This window comes from Dendrobates tinctorius, unplaced genomic scaffold, assembly GCF_039654945.1.
Source record: "Dendrobates tinctorius isolate UK_male_01 unplaced genomic scaffold, ASM3965494v1 ptg000044l, whole genome shotgun sequence".
NCBI classification, from domain to species: domain Eukaryota; kingdom Metazoa; phylum Chordata; class Amphibia; order Anura; family Dendrobatidae; genus Dendrobates; species Dendrobates tinctorius.
Window position 1 is genome coordinate 2,809,124 of NW_027361712.1, and position 25,251 is coordinate 2,834,374.

The 25,251-nt window shown below is 44.6% G+C and overlaps 1 protein-coding gene across 1 annotated transcript in view; it reads left to right on the plus strand.

Moving 5' to 3' along the window:
• LRRC2 (leucine rich repeat containing 2) overlaps positions 1 to 25,251 on the plus strand; it is a 608,842-nt gene that overhangs the window by 393,513 nt on the left and 190,078 nt on the right. Inside the window, exon 5 of the mRNA XM_073575526.1 lies at positions 19,621 to 19,757. Within this exon, the coding sequence (XP_073431627.1) occupies positions 19,621 to 19,757 (137 nt within the window). The remainder of the gene's footprint in view (positions 1 to 19,620; positions 19,758 to 25,251) is intronic.

The window sequence follows — 25,251 nt, forward strand, 5'->3', positions numbered from 1 at the left end:
ATGGGGGGGGAGGCAGCACAGTTAGGGAGTTTTAGAAAGTGGCATATGTTGATGTTGGACATTCAGCTGATGCAAAAGGCGAAATAGGTGAAGTATCAGGAAGAGGTGGACCAAAGCAAGCCATTTTTCTGTCACCCTATGTGTCATCAGGGGAAGGTGGGACAAAATCCTTGGAAACCCATGCGTGGTTCATTTTAATGAAGGTTAGATCATCCACATTTTGGGTTGACAGATGGGTCCTTTTTTCTGTCAGGATTGATCCAGCTGCACTGAAGACTCTTTCCGATAGCACACTTGCAGCTGGGCAAGCGAGCTCCTGTAAGGCATATTGGGCCAATTCAGGCCAGGTGTCCAGTTTAGCGGCCCAATAGTCAAAGGGGAATGACCTGTGTGGGAGAACATCGATATGGGAGGAAAAGTAGTTTGTAACCATAGTTGACAACTGCTGTCTCCTGTCACTTTCCATCGATGCAGTATTACCAGTTGTGTGAGCGGTATTTGAAAAATCAGTCCACAACATTGTCATGAAACCCCTGTCTCCAACGCCACTTCTGCTGTGTGCACCACGAACACCTCTGCCAAGCTGCCCCCGGCCCGTACGGCTCGTGTGAGAACCATCACCGCTGCTGTGTGCTGGGAATGCCTCAAGCAACCGATTTACCAGAGTTGCTTGTTTATTAGCCAATATTAGGTCAAGGTTCTCCTGTGGCATGATGTTTTGTAATTTGCCTTTATAGCGTGGATCCAGGATGCTGGCCAACCAGTAGTCGTCATCGTTCATCATTTTGGCAATGCGGGGGTCCCTTTTTAGGATCCGCAAGGCATAATCTGACATGTGGGCCAATGTTCCCGGTGTCAATGATGCACTGCGAGTGCTGGGTGGAGGAGCACTTTCTGGCAAATCCACATCCCTCCAGTCACGCACAAACCCTGTACCAGACCTTGCCACGCCAACATTTTCACTTGCCCCACGAGATGCTTCCTCCTCCCCTAAGTAATCATCCCCATCATCATCCTCCTCCTCCTCTTCTTCCTCCACCTCGTCCAGGAGAGGTCCCTGAGCAGACAATGGCTGAATGTCATCAAGGATTCCCTCCTCCTCTTCCTCCTCATCAACATTGGCTGCAGACGCCTGCTCCTTAAGGTGCGTCAAAGTTTGCATGAGCAGACGCATAAGTGGGAAGCTCATGCTTAGGATGGCGTCGTCTGCGCTTACCAGCCATGTGCATTCCTCAAAACACTGAAGGACTTTACAGAGGTCTTTCAGCTTTGACCACTGCACACCTGACAACTCCATGTCTGCCCTCAAACTGCCTGCCCGTGTATCCTCCCACAAATGCATTACAGCCTGCCTCTGTTCGCACAGCCTCTCAACCATGTGCAAGGTGGAGTTCCACCTTGTTGCAACGTCGATAATTAGGCGGTGCTTGGGAAGGTGGAGCAATCGCTGCAGCTTCTGCATACGAACGGAGTGTACAGGCGACCGGCGGATGTGCACGCACAGTCTTCGCACCTTCTGGAGCAGGGCTGTTAACTCCGGATAATTTTTGAGGAAGCACTGCACCACCAGGTTCAAGGTGTGAGCCAAGCAAGGTATGTGGCTGAGTTTTGAAAGGGCTATGGCTGCCACAAAATTATGGCCGTTATCACTAACTACCTTGCCTGCCTCAAGATGTACACTGCCCAGCCATGACTCAGTTTGTCGCTTCAAGTACTCGACCAGCACCTCGGCGGTGTGTCTGTCGCCCAAACACATCATCTGCAACACAGCCTGCTGACGCTTTCCACTAGCTGCTCGATAGGGGGACACATCGTGTGCAACAGTGGCAGCTGCAGATGGAGTGCTCGTACGACTGCGCTCTGTGGACGAGCTTTCGCTTCTGGAGGAGGAGGAGGAGGAGGAGGGTCGAACGCCTACAGCCAACTGTTTCCTATACCGTGGGCTAGGCAGCACTGTCCCACCACCGCTGTCCCCTGTGGACCCTGCATCCACCACATTAACCCAGTGCGCAGTGATGGACACGTAACGGCCCTGGCCATGCCGACTGGACCATGCATCAGTTGTGAGGTGCACCTTTCCGCTCACTGACTGCTTGAGTGCATGGACAATGCGGTCTTTCACATGATGGTGGAGGGCTGGGATGGCTTTGCGAGAGAAGAAGTGGCGACTGGGTAGGTCATAGCGTGGTACTGCATAGGCCATGAGTTCGCGGAAAGCTGTGCTTTCCACCAACCGAAAGGGCATCATCTCAAACGAGATTAGTTTGGCAATGTGGGCGTTCAAACCCAGTGTACGCGGATGAGAGACTGAGTACTTTCTTGACCTACTCATAGTGTCTGGGAGGGTGAGCTGGACTTGAGAGCTGCATATGGTTGAAGTAGCGGTGGACAGGGTGGACTGAGAGAGGGTTGATGATGGTGATGGAGTTGGTGTTCTTTCTGATGGCCTAGAATCAGTCTTTCGTTGATATAACAGTGGGATTCCCTGACTGCTGTGGTCTTGCAACGACACCTCAACATTTGCTGCTGTGCTAACCGGTGGGCTTACAGTGGGGGAAACAATGTAGCGTTGCTGACTACCTTCGTTGTGATCAGTTGCACATGTGGCACTTGAGGTTTGGTGTTGTGTCCACGCTTGCAAGTGCATGCTGGTTAAATGTCTAAGCATGCAACTGGTATTCAAATTTTTCAGATTTTTCCCTCGGCTAAAGGTCTTTGAGCACTTCTTACAGATAACCTTGGCCTGATCATGAGGATTTTGTTCAAAAAAGTGCCGCACTGCACTCTTCCTACTTTGGCAGACATTTTGCGGCCTAGCACGCTGTGATCTTTTGACCCTCTGGACAAGCTGTCCAGCAACTCTTTTGATGTTTGGAACCTGTCTTTGGAGTGCTCCGGGCCTGCCAGATAACAGCTGTTGCGATGTCGATGTCTGCTGTGGATGCTCCTCATCTGAGCTATTGGAAGCAGCACCCTCTTCCCCCAATGGATGCCTATCTGGGTCAACAACTGGGTCATCCATCACCTCCTCTTCTATGTCATGTGCACCTTCCTCTGTGTCACCGTGTATGGTGGTATAGTGTGCGGGAAGGGGAACCTGAGTCTCATCAGGGTCAGAATCTGGCTCTGTACACTGCGAGGACAATGTAGTGCTCTGAGTGAATGTACCAGCAGAATCATCCATCAGCGGCTGTGCATCAGTGCACTCCATGTCAGATTCATCTTGGCCTGGGTAATTCACCATTTGACTTGATAATCCAGGCATGGTATGTGAAAACAGCTCCATGGAGTAATCAGTAGTATGGCCTGCGTCATCCTTCAATCTTGGTTGGGGTGAAGGACACAAGGAAAGGTGTGGTTCATGAACATGAGCCTCCAATGACGACTCAGTGCTTTTACTTTTTACAACTGAAGAAGAGGAGGCGATAGAGCTGGAGGCTGAGTCAGCAATGTAAGACAAAACTTTTTCCTGATGCTCTGGCTTTAAAAGCGGTTTGCCAACTCCTAGAAAACTAAGCGTTCGAGGCCTTATGTAGCCAGATGATGACGCAGGGTCAGCACCTCCTGCATTCGGTCCTATTTTGCTCTTGCCACTACCATCAGATCCACCACCAACACCATCATTACCAGCTGCCAACCCCCTCCCAATTCCACAGCCTCTTCCACCAGCCTTCCTCATTTTTGGTAGAAATGTAGACAAAATCCAACAAACTATATAGTAATGTAAAACAAGGTATAAGGTGTCTATAGGACAGGGGAGATTTTGAATTTCTGCACACACTTTTGGACACTGGACACTTTTGGATTGTGTGAGGCCCACTGATATCTGAGTGCTATGTGACAGGCTCGATGGCACAGCTGTGACCAAAGTGACGAGAGGATAAGGGAGATTTTGAATATCTGCACACACTTTTGGACAGTGGACACTTTTGGATTGTGTGAGGCCCACTGATATCTGAGCGCTATGTGAAAGGCTCGATGGCACTGCTGTGACAAAAGTGACTAGAGGATAAGGGAGATTTTGAATTTCTGCACACACTTTTGGACACTGGACACTTTTGGATTGTGTGAGGCCCACTGATATCTCAGCGCTATGTGACAGGCTCGATGGCACTGCTGTGACAAAAGTGACTAGAGGATAAGGGAGATTTTGAATTTCTGCACACACTTGTGGACAGTGGACACTTTTGGATTGTGTGAGGCCCACTGATATCTGAGCGCTATGTGACAGGCTCGATGGCACTGCTGTGACAAAAGTGACTAGAGGATAAGGGAGATTTTGAATCTCTGCACACACTTTTGAACACTGGACACTTTTGGATTGTGTGAGGCCCACTGATATCTGAGCGCTATGTGACAGGCTCGATGGCACAGCTGTGACAAAAGTGACTAGAGGATAAGGGAGATTTTGAATATCTGCACACACTTTTGGACACTGGACACTTTTGGATTGTGTGAGGCCCACTGATATCTCAGCGCTATGTGACAGGCTCGATGGCACTGCTGTGACAAAAGTGACTAGAGGATAAGGGAGATTTTGAATTTCTGCACACACTTGTGGACAGTGGACACTTTTGGATTGTGTGAGGCCCACTGATATCTGAGCGCTATGTGACAGGCTCGATGGCACAGCTGTGACAAAAGTGACTAGAGGATAAGGGAGATTTTGAATTTCTGCACACACTTGTGGACAGTGGACACTTTTGGATTGTGTGAGGCCCACTGATATCTGAGCGCTATGTGACAGGCTCGATGGCACAGCTGTGACAAAAGTGACTAGAGGATAAGGGAGATTTTGAATTTCTGCACACACTTGTGGACAGTGGACACTTTTGGATTGTGTGAGGCCCACTGATATCTGAGCGCTATGTGACAGGCTCGATGGCACAGCTGTGACAAAAGTGACTAGAGGATAAGGGAGATTTTGAATCTCTGCACACACTTTTGGACACTGGACACTTTTGGATTGTGTGAGGCCCAATGAATATCTGAGCGCTATGTGACAGGCTCGATGGCACAGCTATGACAAAAGTGACTAGAGGATAAGGGAGATTGGATTGCTTTTAAAAAAGCAGTTTGCGGAGCAGTGGGTAAACAGCAATGCCAGCCTGTCAGGAAGCCTTAGAAGGCAGCCCAACAACCAACACCACTGATACACCACTATATAGCCTCCCCTTTCACTGCACACACAGTGACTGGTGTGTTGTGCAGGCCAAATTGCTAGCAGCAGAAGCAGTTTTTTTGTCTTCTTCCCTGCCTAACGCTCTCCCTACAGAATCAGCAGCAACCTCTCCCTATACTAAGATCGGCAGAAGTAAGATGGCGGTCGGCGTGCACGCCCTTTTATACCCCCTGTGACGCCCACCAAAGCAAGCCAATCACTTGCATGCCCTTCTGAAAGATGGTGGTGACCCGTGCCTATGTCATCACATTGCCCACAGTGTCCGTGGATCCTGATTGGCTGAAAAAGAGCGCAAAACAAACTTTTGAAACGTGACTTTGGCGCGTAAGTCGCCGACCTCGTGGCCGACCTCATCCTAGGGTCGGGTTTCGTTTCATGAAACCCGACTTTGCCAAAAGTCGGCGACTTTTGAATTTTTTCGACCCGTTTCGCTCAACTCTAATAATAATGTCAGTTAATTTCTTTCTCCTGCATTTATTCAAATGTACATTTTTGTGACCATATTTGTGGACTTCTTAAGACATGATGCCATTCATTTTTTAATATAACCTGCAATTTATTACAGTGCCATTAAACTTTTCATACTTCTCTTTAATAATAAAAAAAATGTTTATTTAGGACTGCAGTCACTCTATGTGACTCTATATGACTGCAGACTTATGAATCCTCACATCACGTTCATTGAGAGCTGCGAGGATGATCTGGTGGCAGCAATGGCGGTAATGTGACTGCGAGTATGTGATATGCCTACTCCCAGCCATAATCCAACATGACTTTTTATGGCCTTGATCAATACACTTGCATGGAGCAAGGCTGCGCCCAGCTAGGGGGATTGTGGCCGGGAGTATTCAAATCGCATACTTGCAGTCACAAAATTGCTGATCCCAGCATCGGAGAATCCTCACAATGTGCAGTGTGCGTGATGTGATAATTCACAAGTCTGCAGTCACATAGAGCACATAGAGTGACTGCAGACTTCTAGTTTAAGATCATACAACCCCTTCAAGCAGAATGCAGACAAACATATGAAAAATTGGCATCAAAGTGTCATCTTTGTATCAAATTTTTACATATATTTATATATTATTTTTATACATCAACAGTTTAAAATGTGCATGATCAAAGAATAGTTTCCTGGGTTAATAATGGCAAAGTATAAGTAAAAATCAAATGCAGTATAGATGACCAATGTGGGATCCTTATTATTATCATTATTAGTATTATATTTTTATTTTTTTTGCACTCCCATAGTCTTGAATAGGCATGTCTCAACCGAAATACAGAAGTCTAATGTAAAAAAGCAATCCAGAATTTCACACGTTGCTTTTTCTTCTGTGTTTTTCTTTTCTGCAGCCAAAACCCGATCTCTTGGCATTAACAAAGCTGCAGACAAAAATCAGGATTTGCAAGGTTTTTTTTTTGCCTCTTTTTTTCAGGATCCCAAAGTTCAGTTCTGCTTCCACCATACAAGCATGAACAATGCAAGATGTTACGCAACCTATGCCACACCATAAAACATTTTTGGAAAAGAGTAATTAGATCAAATTATTTAGTGGACAAAGTTCATATGAGTTCATGGAAAAACATTCACTTACAAATGTAAAAATAGCGGGGGAATTTCAATTGGTCATGCATAGTTCACCTAACACATTGGCAGGGCATTGAGTTGGCATTGTTTACTTTCACACATTGGTCAGGCATTATTTAATTTCACATATTAGTAAGGCATTGAGTTTGTCAGTCATTGTTCAATTTCACATATTGGTGAGGCATTGAGTTGGCCTATGATTGTTCAGTTTTACACGTAAGTAGGGCATTGAGTTGGACAGGCATTGTATACTTTAACACATGTCACTAATTTAATTAAACTGTACTAATAATAACATCAATGCTCATGTGAGGATACCAAGACATAATGGTTTAAGCTTGGGATAACCACAAAAATAAATGGGTTTCACATACTGCTGTCCATGCTTTTTTTTACTAAAAATGCTGCAAAAACTGATGGCAACATTTTTGCTGTGAGGGCCATTGTAAAACTTTCAGCTTGACATGTGTTTAGGACCATTATCCAATTGTAGAAGCCATCCTCATTTCATGTTCAGCTTTTTATAGATAATGTTATCTGTGTATCAAGAATTTGTTGAAATTTCATTGAATCCATTTTTCCCTCTATCCATGAAATGCTCCCTGTGCCAAGGCTTGATTGATCCACCCCCATGCTTAACCCCTTCCCGACATACGCCGTACTTGTACTATGCATGTTGTGTCTCTCCTTTTGATGTGGGCTCTGGCGCTCAGACTACATCTGCTCCAGTACATGTCAGCTAATTACATCAGCTGACATGTGCCCCTAACAGCCACAGGTGGAATCGCAATCCACCCGTGGCTGTTAACATGTTAAATGTCTCTGTCAATCTCGACAGCGGCATTCAACATACTCACGCCATAAATGCCTCACAAACCCCACCCATCGGTGCTCGTGTTGGCATGACAACCCTGGGTTTGCAGGAGACCACTGTAGTTGCCATAGCTGGATAGCTATGAGCGCCCCCCAGCAGTCAGAGCTCATAGCAAGTGAGAATTTCAGCTATACAGAGCAGGGCTGAAGCCCTGTTGTGTCTAGCACAGGTAATCGGATGATCTCGGCTTCTAGTCTCCCATGGAGACTATTGAGGCTAGTAAAAACTAAAAAAAAGTTTTAAAAAGTATTAGAAATCTAAAAAATGTAAAAGTTTAAATCACCCCCATTCTCCCCAAGAAAAATATAAAAATACACATATTTGGTATTTCCGCATTCAGAATCACTCGATCTATCAATATATAAAAAAAATTAATCCGATCCGTGAACGGAATAATGAGAAAAAAAGGAAAAACGCCAGAATTACATTTTTTGGGACACTGCAACATTGCATTAAAATGCAATAACGGGCAATAAAAACATCATATCTATACCAAAATAATTTAAATTAAAAAGTCAGCTTGCCACACAAAAAATAAGCCCTCACCTAGCCCCAGATCCCAAAAAATGGAGTCTCAGAAAATTACGCCTTTTTTTTATTTTTTTTATTTTTAACAAAAACGTAAATAAAAAAGAACCTATATATGTTTGGTATCTATGAACTCCTAATGACCTGGAGAATCATAATGGCAGATCAGTTTTTGTATTTGGTGAACATGGTAAAAAAAATATAAAATTGTGAAATAGCACTTTTTTTTGCAATTTCACCGCACTTGGAATTTTCTTTTCATTTTCCAGTACATTATATGGTAAAATCAGTGGTGTTGTTCAAAAGTACAACTCGTCCAGCAAAAAACAAGCCCTCACATGGCCATATTGATGGAAAAATAAAAAAGTTATGGTACTGAGAAGAAGGGGAGCAAAAACAGAAACGCAAAAATGAAAAATCTCTTGGTAATGATTGGCTATATGTTTTTTCCCTAAAATTCTGTACCCTTTTTTCTCAACACATATCTTTGATCATTGTGGCCAAATAGTTCTATTTTAACCTTCACAGTACATAGTACTTGTTTTCGAAATCATCAGGTTTGTTTAGATATTCTTTTGCATACTTCTCAATTTTATTGTGAGTATGCAGGGGAGGTTTTCTTCTGATGACTCTTCCTTGAAGGCCATATTTGTGCAGGTGTCACTAAACAGTAGAACCATGTACCACAACTCCAGAGTCTGCTAAATCTTTCTGAAGGTCTTTTGTAGTCAAGTGGGGGTTCTGATTTGCCTCTTTAGCAATCCTACAAGCAGCTCTCAATGAAATTTTTCTTGGTCTTCCAGACATTATCTTGACCTCCACTGTTTCTATTAACTGCCATTTCTTAGTTACATTTAGAACTGAGAAAAGGGCAACTTGAAAATGCTATGCTATCTACTTATGGCCTCCTGCTGTGTGGGCCTTCACCATTTTCATTTTCAGAATGCTAGGCAGCTGCTTAGAAGAACCCATGGCTGCTGTTTTTTGACACAAGGTTAGAGGAGACTGTGTTTTTATAAGGCTGGGAAATTTGCATCACCTGGCCTTTCCTAACAACAAGTCATAACCCTAACAAGGTTATTAAGATCTGAAACCTTGGTCAAAATGATCTGAGCATACAAATCTCCAAAAGTGCACAAATTTTTCAAATGTAAAAAAATGACTATATATTTTTTTTCGCCTAAAATACAAAGGAAATGTGTCATCTCTAACTTTAGTCCTTTTAGAGATCATTTCATATTTAACTTGTTTAAATGTTCACAATAACAGTAATTTTGATCAGGGGTGCCCAATCTTTTGCATACCACTCTATGTGATTTTTAACTCAAACAGCACGTGGCTGTGTAAGGGTGTGTGCACACGCTGTGGATTCTGCTGTGGATCCATAGCGGATTTGGTCCTGTGGATCCATAGCGGATTTGGTCCTGTGGATCCGCAGCAGAGTGTACAGTACCATTAAAAGCAATGTAAATTGAAAACCGCAGTGCCCACGGTGCGGAATTTTCCGCGTGGATTTGCTGCAGTTTTAAATCTGCAGCATGTCACTTCTTTGTGCGGATTCTGCAGCGGTTTGGCACCTGCTCCATGACAGGTGTCAAACCACAGGGGAAAACCACAGGAAAATGCACAGAAAATCCGCAGATTTACCTGCGGATTTAGACAAATCCCCACGGAAAATTCTGCAGCAGAATCTGCAATGTGTGCACACACCCTAATACTCTCGACTGAACAAGACCTCAAGCCAAACTGATACATAGCTGAGTTCATGGAAAGCTTAGCTTGAGTACTCTCATGACTTCTTGTCCATTGTTTTGCAATTTAATGCTGTATTCTTGTAGTTTATACATAATGTCTTTTTCCTGGTATTTTTTTTGGTCAAATATCTCAACAATTTTTCATGAATGTCTATATGGAAATAGAGAAGGCACTATGAACACTGCCATTTTGGTTTTTTTCCAGTGGTGTTTTTTTCCTCCAAAACATTTGTTCATTTTTATCCCCATATGTTACCCTATACCATTTTAAAAATGCCAGAACAAAAACATTAGAAATGTGCCACATGTAAACCTTTTGAAATTAAAACTGCTCATAATTAATACAGTTAAAGCTAAAAAGTAACAAAAAACTTTATCAAATATTTGTAAATATATTTTTTAATAATATACGGTAATCCAATTTATACCTTTACTAGATGTTTGTAATGAATACGACTGACCAATAAGAGGCACAGACTCTATGATAACACAATAGGCTCCCCAGTAGCGTGGCTTCTCTTGGTGTAGTTGCTCCTGGTCTCCTGCTCAGAGGGGCTCACCCGAAGCTACCTGCTACTCTTAACTGCGCACATCGATATAGTTAATTTTCTTTTTTCAGTAGACCACAGGTCGCTATATACAGTACCCATGGTTTATAGAACAGCAGGGTGATGCAGGGACAGAGGTGTCGGCACACAAACATGGTCAGAGTCCCGGCATAGTGATGTCATTGCACCGTGCCTCTGCTGTCCAGTGCGTGCGCCGGCGCTTTGCAGGAGGACTTATTTGTATCCTGGATTTGGTGAGTATATGATGTCTTTTATTTAAAACTAGCTGAAGAGCCTGGCATTGCCCGGGCATAGTACCTAACTGTGGGTCCCGCTGTCTTCCTTAACATCCCCGCTCTCCACCCACTGTCCCGTTTTATCCCTCGACAGCCGTGCTCTACATCCATGTCCCGGTGTCCCTCCACAGCCCTGCTCTCTTCTTCCACAGCCCCGATCTCTTCATCCACAGCCCTGCTCTCCCACTCTCTCCCTCCACAGCCCCGTTCTCTTCCTTCACAGCCCTGCTCTCCCCATCCACAGCCCTGTTCTCTTCTTCCACAGCCACGGTCTCTTCATCCACAGCCCTGCTCTCCCACTCTCTCCCTCCACAGCCCCGTTCTCTTCCTTCACAGCCCTGCTCTCCCCGTCCACAGCCCCGTTCTCTTCCTTCACAGCCCTGCTCTCCTGCTCTCTCCGTCCACAGCCCTGCTCTCCCGCTCTCTCCCTCTATAGCCCCGTTTTCTTCCTTCCTCCACAGCCCCGCTCTCCATGCACCACACGCTGTGACGCCGGGACCAGGAGAGAGAGGTGCGCAGATTGTTCGTTCGGCCGGAGTGGGCGGAGCTGGTTGGAGTGGGTGGAGCTAGAGTGGAGCTGCAGCGCATGTGATTGGGCGGCCTGCTGGGGGCGTGGCCTAGTGTGGGTGGCCGGAGTGGGTGGAGCTTGCCGGAGTGGGTGAAGCTAGATCGGAGCTTCAGCGCGTGTGATTGGGCGGCCTGCGGGGGCGTGGCCTAGCGCTGTAGTAGGCCGCAGTAGAAGCCGGGGACTAAATTTAGGTTGGGAAGCTGCAGGGGAGAGGGGGGATAGCGCAGTTGGCGACAGGGAGCGCTGACTGAGCCGGGACAGGGCTGGGAGGGTGCCGGCACTATTCGGCCCCTGTCCTGAAGACTGTCTTCCTCACAGCCCCGCTCTCCATGCACTGTCCTGCTGTATCTGTCCTCAGCCCCGCTCTCCAACCACGTCCCACTCTGCTGCTTCGTGATTGGTTGGTGTCCCACTCTGCTGCTTTCTGATTGGTTGGTGATACACACACACATTCAGATTTATATATAGAGATAATTTTATCCTTGTACCAAGAAGTAAAAACATTTATTTCTGTTAATTGAAATATCAACTCAGTCAGACATATTTATCTCGGCACTATGGAAAGAAGAACATTACCCTGCTGTTTCGCTAGTACATGTACTAAATAGTAGATATGACTGAACAGGTTCCTATGATCTTGGTTAGTCTGCACTCATGCCGCACTGATGGAACTTGCATGCTGTTCTAGCTTTCTTTAACACCTTTGGAACTAGCACACTAACTCCAACACAAAGAATACAGTATATTTTTGCTCATCTTATTCCAGAGGAAATATTTTACAAAGAAATATAACCTGCTATTTAGTAAGAGAATAAAGGTCAGGTTTAATGAGAAGATCCAAGAGACTATTCACGCACAGAGAAGAAAATTATGATGATATGAAAGAACGAGAGATGTATATTATTAATCTTTAGAACTATATTCACCTTTCTCCCTATTTGGGCATCATAAAGAATGTTTGTCTTTTGTACTATGAATTTTGATAACTGAAATAACTGCTTGCTGGAGCACTGTAGACAATATTGAAGATAATATTGGTATTGAAGAATGCAGTGCAAATTTCCATTTATCCAAACTAGCATGAGGAAATACTATGCAAGTCAATGCCCTAACCCATATGGTAGCCCAGTATTCTGCTGGCATTTTACTGAAGAATACTTTAACTACTCATGACTGCCCCTAGATTTAAAAATTCAGGTGGGCAGTCACAGTTTTATTCTGTAGTAATTTTCTAAAATGTCACTGCGGAATTGAGGCCAGACATGATTTATTACTAGGTCTTCCTTCTCAATCACTGTATGCACATCACTGAACAATCACTGTGTATACAGATTAGGAATCACTAACAATGCTTTCTCCTCCAGTCTCAGGGAGGGATTATGCGATATCTACCATATTTTTTGGACTATAAGACCCACTTTTTTCCCAAAAAACTTGGGGGGAAAATGGGGGTGCGTCTTATAGTCAGAATATATTTACAAAATACTGTGGCGGTGGTTCCGGTCGGATGCTGCAGGGCGATGCAGTCTCTCTTCCCAGGCTCATGTGGTGTTGGTGCTCTGTGGTGCAGCGGTGATGCAGCAGTTATGCTCTGTGGTGTGGGGGGCTCCGCCAGTATTTTGTGAAAGCTCGGAGGCCACCGTAGATCCGTTGCTGCGATGCGCTGGCCTCAGGGAGAATGGCTGCCAGGGGCAGCGTATGCTTAGATTGAGATCTCGGCACTGAGATCTCGTCCCAAGATCTTGAGAAACGAGATCTTGGGATGAGATCTCATTGCTGAGATCTCAATCTGGGCATGCGCCACCCACTTTCGCAAAATTACAGCAGAGCCCTGCCGCACCACCACAGAACCTGTTGCAAAATACCGGTGGAACCACTGGAAACCCCAGAGCACCACCGCCGCACCAGCCCGGGATGGGATTTACTGGAGGCCGCCGCACTAGCCTGGACCACCAAACAACCCCTGTGACCACTCCTCCACCTGTGCCGATCCCCCCGGGTAAGCTGAATTTGGACTGTAAGACGGACCCTCATTTGACACATTATTTTTTTCCCTATTTTCCTTCTGAAAATTTAGGGTGCGCTTATGGTCCGGTGCATCTTGTAGTCCGAAAAATACGGTAGGTGAGAACATGAGCTGCTGGTTGCTTAGAAATCCAGTCAGCTCTGTAAAAAAACAATGGCATAAAGCAAATACATAAATACTGTACATATTCCACAAAGAGATGACTTGTAATAAATGGTCCAAGTGTAAAGATGTCTGTAGAAATAATTTTCTACACCACTGTCCATATTGCTTTACAGTAATCCTTTCAACATGTTAATTGGCTCATTAGCTCAATGTATATTGTCATATAAGTATTCCTGATCATGGGCCCAAAGACATTTCAGTCTACTTCTTCTCTAAAGAAGTGGGGATGCACTATATGCTGAGTTCCCATAATTAATGGCTGGGTAGTAGAGTGTCGGCAAAGTTATTAGCATGAAGAAGACCTGCTTTACATGCAATGAAAATTTTTCACTCAGAGGCAAACATCTTAGCAGTTACACGCTTTAGGTGCACAGTGCTCTGGTTGTTATTGATTTGGATTGGTATTGACAACGGTGATTGCAACTACAGCATGTGAGTAATGTGAATATGTGATAAGTGCTGAGCAATTGATGGCGGTATATAAATGAGTGAAATAAATAAAAAACTAACGTCAAAAAATTTGGGCAGTTAGTTAACAGGATGTTGAGAAGGCCGATCTTTTAAATTCCTATCTTGCATCTGTTTTCTCTCAGAAAGGAAATGTAACATCAACAGTTCTTCACTGTCCTATTAAGGGAATAGAAGAATCCAGGATATCTATAAACAGAAAGATAGTGAGAAAACACTTAGCTAACCTAAATGAATACAAGTCTCCAGGTCCAGATGAATTACACCCCAGAGTACTGAAGGAGATAGCAGAAGAAATTTTTGAACCCCTCTCCATAATCTTTGAAAATTCTTGGAGAACAGGAGAAGTCCCAGAAGACTGGAGAAGAGCAAATGTTGTTCCTATCTTCAAAAAGGGGAAGAAGGTGGACCCAGGCAACTATAGGCCGTTGAGTCTGACTTCTATACCAGGAAAGATCTTTGAACAAATTATTAAACAACATGTATGTCAGTACCTGGATAAGAATGAAGTGATTAAACAGAGTCAGCATGGGTTTTTAACTAATAAGTCATGTCAGACTAACTTAATTTCCTTCTATGACAGAATCACTGATTGGGTGGATCAAGGAAATGCTGTAGATATAGTATATCTTGACTTCAGCAAAACATTTGACAAAGTATCTCATACAATCCTTATTGAAAAAATGACTAAGTATGGCATGGACAAGGCAACTGTTAGGTGGATTCATAACTGGCTTAGTGATCGGACCCAAAGAGTGGTCGTAAATGACTGCACATCCAGTTGGAAGAATGTCTCAAGTGGGGTACCACAGGGCTCTGTCCTGGGCCCTGTATTGTTCAACATCTTTATCAATGATTTAGATGAAGGAATTGAGGGTAAACTGATTAAATTTGCTGATGACACAAAGCTAGGAGGGACAACTAATACTAGAGAAGAGAGAGAGAGGATTAAAAAAGATATAAATAAACTGAAGAAGTGGGCAGCAACTAACAGAATGGTTTTTAACAGGGAAAAATGCAAAGTACTACATCTGGGCAATAAAAATGAAAAAAGCATATACAGAATGGGAGGAATAGGGCTAAGCAACAGCACATGTGAAAAAGACTTGGGTATACTAATAGATCGCAGACTGATTATGAGTCAACAGTGTGATGCAGCAGCAAAAAAGGCAAATGCAATTCTAGGATGTATTAACAGAAGCATACAGTCTAGATCACGTGAAGTCATTATTTCCCTCTACTCCTCTTTGGTCAGACCTCATCTGGAATATTGTGTCCAGTTTTGGGCACCACATTTTAAAAAAGACATTAACAAACTGGAGTAAGTTCAGAAAAGAGCGACCAGAATGGTGACCGGTCTGCAAACCCTGTCTTATGAGGAAAGGTTGCAGGATTTGGGAATGTTTAGTTTGCAAAACAGAAGACTGAGAGGAGACTTAATAGCTGTCTACAAATATCTAAAGGGCTGTCACATTGTAGAAGGATCAACTTTATTTTCATTTGCACAAGGAAAGACTAGAAGCAATGGGATGAAACTGAATGGGAGGAGACACAGATTAGATATTAGAAAAAACTTTTTGACAGTTAGAGTGATCAATGAGTGGAACAAGCTGCCATGAGAAGTGGTGAGTTCTCCTTCAATGGAAGTCTTAAAACAGAGGCTGGACAGACATCTGACTGGGATGATTTAGCGAATCCTGCTTTGAGCAGGGGGTTGGACCAGATGGCCCAGGAGGTCCCTTCCAACTCTACGATTCTATGATTCTATGAATTTGTCTTTTAGCTCAGTCTCTCTCTCTCTCTCTCATTGGACTTCAGTCGCTGAGAAACCTCTTCCTTCACCTTCTTAAATGTCTCAGTGTCTCCTTTCCATTTTGCATTACTGTTCTCTGCATAACCGGCATCTTTTTGCTCAAAAGCTAGGGGTCAGGAACTTGGCTGTCTCCTGACATAGACTATACAGACAAAGCTTAGACAAAGCTTTTGCTCAAAATGACTATACCCTCCATTGTCTGAAAAGCACAGTTTCAACCCCTATAAATATCTGCTATGAAATTACTGTGTGCATTACCTTACTAAAAAATATAAAAAATAGAGACATCAGTGGAAAAGTCTCTACTGTTTGGCTATGCCACCCCATAGTTTCTATGCATACCCTTGTTTACCCTTGGCAAGATTGTACCATAGGAAATTGATGGGTAATAGAAGAATTTCCCCACCTTTCTCAAACAGCTTAAAGGAAAACTGACATTTCCCCATGCCCTCCAACCCTCCACATATTTGTTGTTAAATACCCTGTCTAACCAGCCCTTTATAATGTTTAACACAAAAGTATATGTTTAAAAAAGTCTTTATAAGCTTTACTTTTCATATGCTAATTTGTCCATTGAATAGTGGATGGGGAATAGTTTTCCTCAGACTAGTCTGCCCTCATGTAAGGGTATGACAAAAATGTTGTTATGGTACTGCTGCACTTATAGTGTATTACCACTCATATGGAAGGGTATTGATACACCTACTGGTGTATTACCTTAGAAGTTAAATCTATAATGTGAATACATGTTCTGTCATGTCTTTCTGTGTACTGTCTTATATCTCGTTGTTGCTATGTACATAGGTTGTTCACTGTGGTTTATAGGGAGAGCGTAGTTTGGCCACAAAATGGGGGGCATTTTAATACACACTGTTCCCAGTATAGTGTAGAAAGTAAGTAAATGATTAAGCACATAGGAGGGGCTGCCGGAAGTTAGGTTAGAGAAGAAAGGAAGTTAGTTCAGATGGGGCCAGGGTGCCCAAAGTGTTCACATGGGCTGTGAGCCCAGGATGGATCGGCAGTCACGCAACGTTAAGTAACGACAGCCCATGTTATCCTTGGTCACTGGGCATCATTGCAATGGGCCAGTACAGTAGAAGGAAGATGTGGTGACTCATAGCCTGGGCGGATGCCTTTAGAGTGGGAATCAGTTGGAGTGAGGAACAGAGGGAAGTTGAGGCTTCACAGGGAGCGGTACAGATGGGATGGATGCTTTTCCAGAGGCAACTAAACTGGGTGGTGGATGATTTCAAGTCTGGGGCAAAATAGGTAGAATAGGCTAGGCCAGGAAGAAGATGGGAAGCAGTCTAAGATGGTCTGGTCCGGACATGTGCCATACAGAAGCGTCAGTAAAGTAGAGAGAGCTGAGGAAGTAATTGAAGTTGAATGTGTATCTCATGATGTGCCAACTGTGGATATAATGTGTGAAGTCTTAAGTAAAGAAAACGTTCAAGTTATTCTCGACTGTGTCTCCATTACTGGGGTCACCTGGAAGAAGGGCCTTCGCTGCCTGGGAAGTGCCTAGGGGGACCTGAACCTGGAGACGCAGGTACGCTGAGCAGTGGATTACAGTTTTCTGTGAGTGAAGGTCGGGACACAGATGCTTCAGTGTCCTGGCCTCGTTTTCTGTGAAGGAAGGTCAGGACACAGATCCTTCAGTGTCTCTGGCCACGACTATTGTCCTGGCCTCCCCTTACACTCACAGCCTGTCATCCTGTTATTAGGAAGTTCTTCCCTTATGGACACGCAAACCTTATGCTTTCCAGCTTCAGAGATGCAATGACATGAGCGATGAAAGCCGTGTTCATGCGCAAGATTTGCAAAGAGTTAGCGATGTCAGCTCTTGCAAATAATATTATCACACCCACTGAAGTGTGATAGCATGCTTTGAGGGTCCACTAGTCTTATTAGCGTATGAAAAGCAAAGTTTATAAAGACTTTTTTTTAAACATCTGTTTACAGTGGCATGTAAAAGATTGGGCACCTCTGGTCAAATTACTGTTATTGTGAACAGTTAAAGGGAACCTGTCACCTCATTTTTCACATATAAGCTGCATTCTGTAATGCTGTAGATAAGCCCCCGATGTAATCTGAAAGATAAGAGAAACAAGTCGGTGCGTTCTGGGTCCGATGGGTGTCGCCGGTCTGGGGCCAGCACCTCCAATCTTCATGCGATGATGTCCTCTTCCTTGCTTCTGTCATGGCTCCTGCACAGGTCTAATTCTCTGCCCTGTTGAGTGCAGAGCAAAGTACTGCAGTGCACATGCGCCGGGAAAGGTTAGAGAGGCCCGGCGCCTGCGCACTGCAGTACTTTACTCTGCCCTCAACAGGGCAAATCACTATGCCTGCACAGGAGCCACGACAGAAACAAGCTACAGGGCATCATCGCGTGAAGATGGGAGACGCCGGACCCGGACCAGCGACACCCATTGGACCGGACCGCGCCCGGGTGAGTATAATCTAACTTGTATTTCTTATATTTCAGATTACATCAGGGGCTTATCTACAGCATTATAGAATGCTGTAGATAAGCCCCTAACAGCGGTGGCCGCAGCTTATATGCGTAAAATGAGGTGACAGGTTCCCTTTAAGCAGGTTGAAGATAAAATGATCTCTAAAAGGCCTAAAGTTAAAGATGACACATTCTTTTGCATTTTAGGCCCCCAAAAATATATTGTAATTTTTTTCATTTTACAAATTACAGAAACGAATATGAGCCAATGCAAAAGTTTGGGCACCCTTGAAATTTGTGTGCTCAGATAAGTTTGACCAAGGTTTCAGATCTTAATTAGCCTGTTAGTCTTATGGTTTGTTCATTATCATCGTTAGGAAAGGCCAGGTGCTGCAAATTCCCCAGTTTTATAAAAATTCCCCAGCTGCCTAGCACTCTGAAAATGAAAATGGTGGAGGCCCACAAAGCATGAGAAGACTATAAGAATATAGCAAAGCATTTTAAAGTTTCCGTTTCTTCAGTTTAAAATGTAATTCAGAAGTGGCAGTTAACAAGAACAGTGGAGGTCAAGATAAGGTCTGGAAGACCAGGTAAAATTTCAGAGAAAGCTGCTCATCGGATTGGTAGAAATAAAACACAGAACCCCAACTTGACTGCAAAAGATCTTCAGAAAGATTTAGCAGACTCTGGTACACTGTTCTACTGTTCAAGAGACAACTGTACAAATATGGCCTTCATGACAGAATCATCAGAAAAAACCTGTCCTGTGTCGTCACCATAAAATTAAGCATCAGAAGTATGCAAAAGATCATCTAAACAAGCCTGTTGCAATTTGGCAAACAATGCTGTTGACCGATAAGATTAAAAGAGTACTCTTTGGCCACAATGATAAAAGGTATGTATGGAGAAAAAAAGCACAGAGAATATCAGTAAAAGAACATCTCGCCAACCATTAAGCATGTGGCAGCTGCAAGCTAGGCATAAATGGGAAGCCCGCTCAGAAGTACCCAAGGCCATGTTAGCCTTCTCTGGCTGATGCAATCTTCTCCAATATGTAAAATTGTGGTGGCTCTTTTAGGTGATTTACGTAAACCCAATTGCAAATTGTTCGAATTTACTGAGTACAATGGGTGTTCATAAAAAATGGACACATTCATTTTGCTTCTAATTAATTTGCTCACTTCTGTTTATTAATTTTTCTATACATCTTCAGCAAGCTTTCTGTGTTTTTTTTTTCGTTCTATGTTGTTGGGGTGGCAGCAATCAATCAAATTCTTGATTGTCAATTTTAAAGCAAGGGATCTCTGTCCTAATCCAGCTGATGGCAGTTTGTGATTTATATTTGTTCTGTTTGACAGGATGCCTGAGAAATTTGAGAGAACTCAATGTTAGTTTTAATAATCTAAAAAGCATACCATCTGAGCTGGGAGACTGTGAAAATCTCGAAAAATTGGATATTTCTGGAAATTTTGAACTCACAGAATTGCCTTTTGAGGTATGATATCTATTTTTAAGTAAGCTAAGTTGAATGTTAAAATTAAGTGTTAATAAATAGAATACGGGAACTTTATTGTATTGACCTTCTTAATATCTTGTTAGTGTTAACAGTGTAAATATATACTGTATAAATGTTATAGAATGTTGCTTGGGCTAAAACAGTTGTATATATTTTATATTTATATGTCTTGATCTTATTTTAGAGATATAACATTTAGAATGACAGTTTTAGAAATAAAGCTTTAGTGTTTTACGCACTGCAAATGATTAATCTTTCATTCTGCTTAACTAAATCCTGCAGCCTTTAATATACTTTCAGATTAAGACTAAATACACAAGTACTGTCATTCATTTTTTCCAATCTATTTTATTATTTCTATATAGAGTTGAGTGAAACGGGTCGGTAAAATTCATAAGTCGCTGACTTTCGCTAAAGTCGGGTTTCATGAAACAAAACCCGACCATAGCGTGAGGTCGGCCATAAGGTCGGCGACCAGAGCGCCAAAGTCGCGTTTCAAATGATGCTTCCAGCGCCCTTTTTCAGCCAATGATGGAGGACGCAGACTGTGGGCAATGCGATGACATGGGCAGCGGTCACCACCATCTTTGAGAAGGGCATGCAACTGATTGGCTTGCTTTGTGTGGCGTCACAGGGGCTATAAAAGGGCATGCACGCCGACCGCCATCTTACTTCTGCTGATCTTAGCTTTGGGAGAGGTTGCTGATGCTGATTCTGAATAAGGGAGAGCGTTAGGCAGGGAAGAAGAAAAAAATAACTGCTTCTGCTGGTAGCGATTTTCACTGTACAGCACAACACTTTGTGTGCAGTGACAGGGGAGGATATATTTTTGTGCATCATCTCTGTTGGTTATTAGGCTGCCTTATAAGGCTCCCTGATAGCTGCATTGCTGTTTGCACACTGCTGTGAAAACTGCTTTTTTAAAAGCAAAAATACTTTTCTTCCTCTTTTCTGAACAGTTACCAAGTGTTCATTTTTCCACACTTTTGTGTGCAGCAGTCCTGCTTATTAGGCTGCCTGTTGCCATACTTGGAATGAGAGCATCATTGTGAGCCTCCTAAAATCTCTAGGGAGATTCAAATTCTCCCCAATACTATATACACCTTGTACCTTGTCATACACCAGCCTATTTCAGTCTGTTAAATTGAGGTGTAATCTATAGTGGGCCTGAGATAATAGTTCAGCCTCCTAAAATCTCTATGGAGATTCAAATTCTCCCCAATACTATATACACCTTGTACCTTCTCATACACCAGCCTATTTCAGCCTGTTAAATTGAGGTGTAATCTATAGTGGGCCTGAGATAATAGTTCAGCCTCCAAAAATCTCTAGGGAGACTCAAATTCTCCGCAATACTATATAAACCTTGTACCTTGTCACACACCAGCCAATTTCAGCCTGTTAAATTGAGATGTAATCTTTAGTGGGCCTGAGATAATAGTTCAGCCTCCTAAAATCTCTAGGGAGATTCAAATTCTCCCCAAAACTATATACACCTTGTAATTCTTTTACAGTACCATATAGATGGTGGTATTTTGGGTACATGTTCCCAAAAATGAGGAAGTATGGTGGAAGTGGGTGGGGGTTTCCAGTTGTTACTGATGGTTGTGGTACATCTGCTGCTGGTGGCAAAAGCACAATAGCACATAAGGCAGGAGGTGTTGAGCCTGCGTCATCGTCTGGCCTCACAAGGCCTAGAAGGCTCCCTTTTCTGGGAGTAGGTAAACCGCTTTTAAAGCAGGAGCTTCAGGAACAAGATTTGGTTTACATTACTGACACAGCCTACAGCTCTATCGCCTCAGCTTCTGAAGTTTCAAAAAATAAAAGCATTGAATCGTCAGTGGAGGCTCCTGGTCAGGAACCACACCTTTCCTTGTGTCCTTCACCCCTACCAAAAGTGAAGGATGCGGCAGGCCACACTACAGATTACTCCATGGAGCTCTTTTCACATACCATGCCTGGGTTATCAAGTCAAATCGTGAATTCCCCAGTCCAAGATGAATCTGACATGGAGTGCACTGATGAACAGCCACTGCTAGATTTTTCTGCTGGTACATTCACTCAGAGCACTACATTGTCCTCGCAATTTACTGAGCCAGAATCAGACCCTGATGAAACTCAGGTGCCCCTTCCCGCATACTATACACAGAGGAAGGCGCACATGAAATTGAACAGGAGGTGATGGATGACCCAGTTGTTGACCCAGATTGGCAGTCATTGGGGAAAGAGGGTGCTGCTTCCAATAGCTCAGAAGAGGAGGATCCGCAGCAGGCATCGACATCGCAACAGCTGTTATCTGGCAGGACCGTAGCAGTCCAAAAACGGGTTACAAAAACCAAAAGATTTGCAGGACAGCTTGGCCAGATGCTCAAATTAGCACAGCGTGCAAGGCCTTAAAATATCTTCCATTGTAGGAAGAGTGCAGTGTGGCATTTTTTTTTAACAAAACCCGAATGATCAGGCAAAGGTTATCTGTAAGAAGTGCGCAAAAACCTTTAGCCGAGGGAAAAATCTGAGAAATTTGAATACCAGTTGCATGCTTAGACATTTAACCACCATGCACTTGCAAGCGTGGACGGACTACCAAACCTCACTTACCACATGTGCACCTGCTCTGAATGAAGGTAGTCAGCAATGCTACATCGCTTCCCCCACTGTAAGCCCACCGGTTAGCACACCACCAGCAGCAAATGTTAAGGTGTCATTGCAAGGCCAAAGCAGTTAGGGAATCACAATGTTATTGCTACGAAAGACTGAATCTAGGCCATCAGCAAGACCACCAACATCATCACCATCACCAACCCTCTCTCAGTCCGCCATGTCCACCGCTAGTTCCACCATATGCAGCTCTCAAGTCCAGCTCACCCTACCAGAGACTCTGAGTAGGACAAGAACGTACTCATCCTCTCATCCGCGTACACTGTGTTTGAACGCCCACATTGCCAAATTAATCTCATTAGTGATGATGCCCTACCGGTTGGTTGAAAGCGAAGCTTTCCGCGAGCTCATGGCCTACACAGTACCACGCTATGACCTACCCAGTCGGCACTTCTTTTCTCAAAAAGCCATCCCAGCCCTCCACGTGCATGTGAAAGACCGCATTGTCCATGCACTCAAGCAATCAGTGAGTGAAGAGGTGCACCTCACAACAGATGCATGGTCCAGTAGGCATGGCCAGGGCCGTTACCTGTCCATCACTGCACACTGGTTTAATGTGGTGGATGCAGGGTCCACAGGGGACAGCGGCGGTGGGACAGTGCTGCCTAGCCCACGGTAAAGGAAACAGTTGGCTGTAGGCGTTCGACCCTCCTCCTCCTCCAGAAGCGAAAGCTCGTCCACAGAGCGCAGTCGCACGAGCACTCCATCCGCAGCTGCCAGTGTTGCACACGAGGTGTCCCACTATCGAACAGCTAGTGGTAAGCGTCAGCAGGCTGTGTTGAAGATGATGTGTTTGGGCGACAACAGACACACCGCGGATGTACTGGCCGACTACTTGCAGTGACAAACTGAGTCATGGCTGGGCAGTCTACATCTTGAGGCAGGCAAGGTAGTTAGTGATAACGGCCGGAATTTTGTGGCAGCCATTGCCCTTTCAAAACTCAGACACATACCTTGCCAGGCTCACACCTTGAACCTGGTGGTGCAGTGCTTCCTCAATAATTATCCGGAGTTAACAGCCCTGCTCCATAAGATGTGAAGACTGTGCTCGCACATCCGTCGCTCGGCAGTACACTCCAGTTGTATGCAGAAGCTGCACCGATTGCTCCACCTTCCCAAGCACCGCCTAATTATCGACGTTGCAACAAGGTGGAACTCCACCTTGCACATGGTTGAGAGGCTGGGCAAACAGAGGCAGGCTGTAATGCATTTGTGGGAGGATACATGGGCAGGCAGTTTGAGGGCAGACATGGAGTTGTCAGGTGTGCAGTGGTCAAAGCTGAAAGACCTCTGTAAAGTCCTTCAGTGTTTTGAGGAATGTACATGGCTGGTAAGCGCAGATGACGCCGTCATAAGCATGAGCATCCCACTTATGCATCTGCTCATGCAAATTTTGACTCACATTAAGGAGCAGGCATCTGCAGCCGAGGAGGAAGAGGAAGAGGAGGAGGGAAGCCTTGATGACAGTCAGCCATTGTCTGCTCAGGGAACTCTCCTTTACGAGGTGGAGGAAGAAGAGGAAGAGGAGGAGGAGGAGGATGATGGGGATGAGTATTTAGAGGAGGAGGATGCTTCTCAGGGGGCAAGAGAAAATGTTGGCGAGGCAAGGTCAGGTAAAGGGTTTGTGTGTGACTGGAGAAATGTGGATTTGCCAGAAAGTGCTCCTCCACCCAGCACTCGCAGTGCATCATTGACACCTGGAACATTGGCCCACATGTGTGATTATGCCTTGCAGATCCTAAAAAGGGACCCCCGCATTGCCAAAATGATGAACGATGATGACTACTGGTTGTCCAGCATCCTGGATCCACGCTATAAAGGCAAATTCCAAAACGTCATGCCACAGGAGAACCTAGAGCTAATATTGGCTAACAAACAAGCAACTCTGGTAAAACGTTTGTTTGAGGCATTCCCAGCACACAGCAGCGGTGATGGTTCTCCCACGAGCCGTAGGGGGCAGCATGGAAGATTTGTTCGTGGTGCACACATCCGAAGTGGCGTTGGAGACAGGGGTTTCATGACCATGTTATGGACTGATTTTTCAAGTACCGCTCACACGACTGGTAATACTGCATCGATTGAAAGTGACAGGAGACAGCAATTGTCAACTATGGTTACAAACTATTTCTCCTCCCATATCGATGTGCGCCCTCACAGGTCATTTCCCTTTGACTATTTGGCCTGTAAACTGGACACATGGCCTGAGATGGCACAATATGTCTTACAGGAGCTCGCTTGCCCTGCTGCTAGTGTGCTATCTGAAAGAGTCTTCAGTGCTGCTGGATCAATCCTGACAGAAAAAAGGACCCGTCTGTCAACCCAAAATGTTGATGATCTAACCTTCAATAAAATGAACCATGCATGGATTTCAAAGGATTTTGTCCCACCTTCCCCTGATGACACATAGGTTGCCAGAAAAATGGCTCGCTTTTGTCCTCCTCTTCTGACTTCTCCAATTCCTCCATTTGCAGCTGCTGAATGTCCAAAATCAACATATGCCATTTTATCAACCTCCCTAACTGGGCTGCCTCCCCCCTCAGGGCTCGGGTCACCACCTGGCGCACGCAACCGTGCGAGTGCCGTTGCCCTGGACAGGTGGGTGGGCCCACTCTTGGGCGACGGCACTGGCACAGGGTCCCTCATAGTACAATCAAGTGTCTCTGATGGTGGGGGTGCACACCTGCCGTCAGACACACCGGCGTGCTATGAGAGGCCCTGTGCCAGTACCGTCGCCCATGATTGGGCCCCCCCTGCTTGCTCAGGGCCCCAGCACTTGTAATACTTACCTCCTCCTGCTCCACCGCTGTGTAGTCTG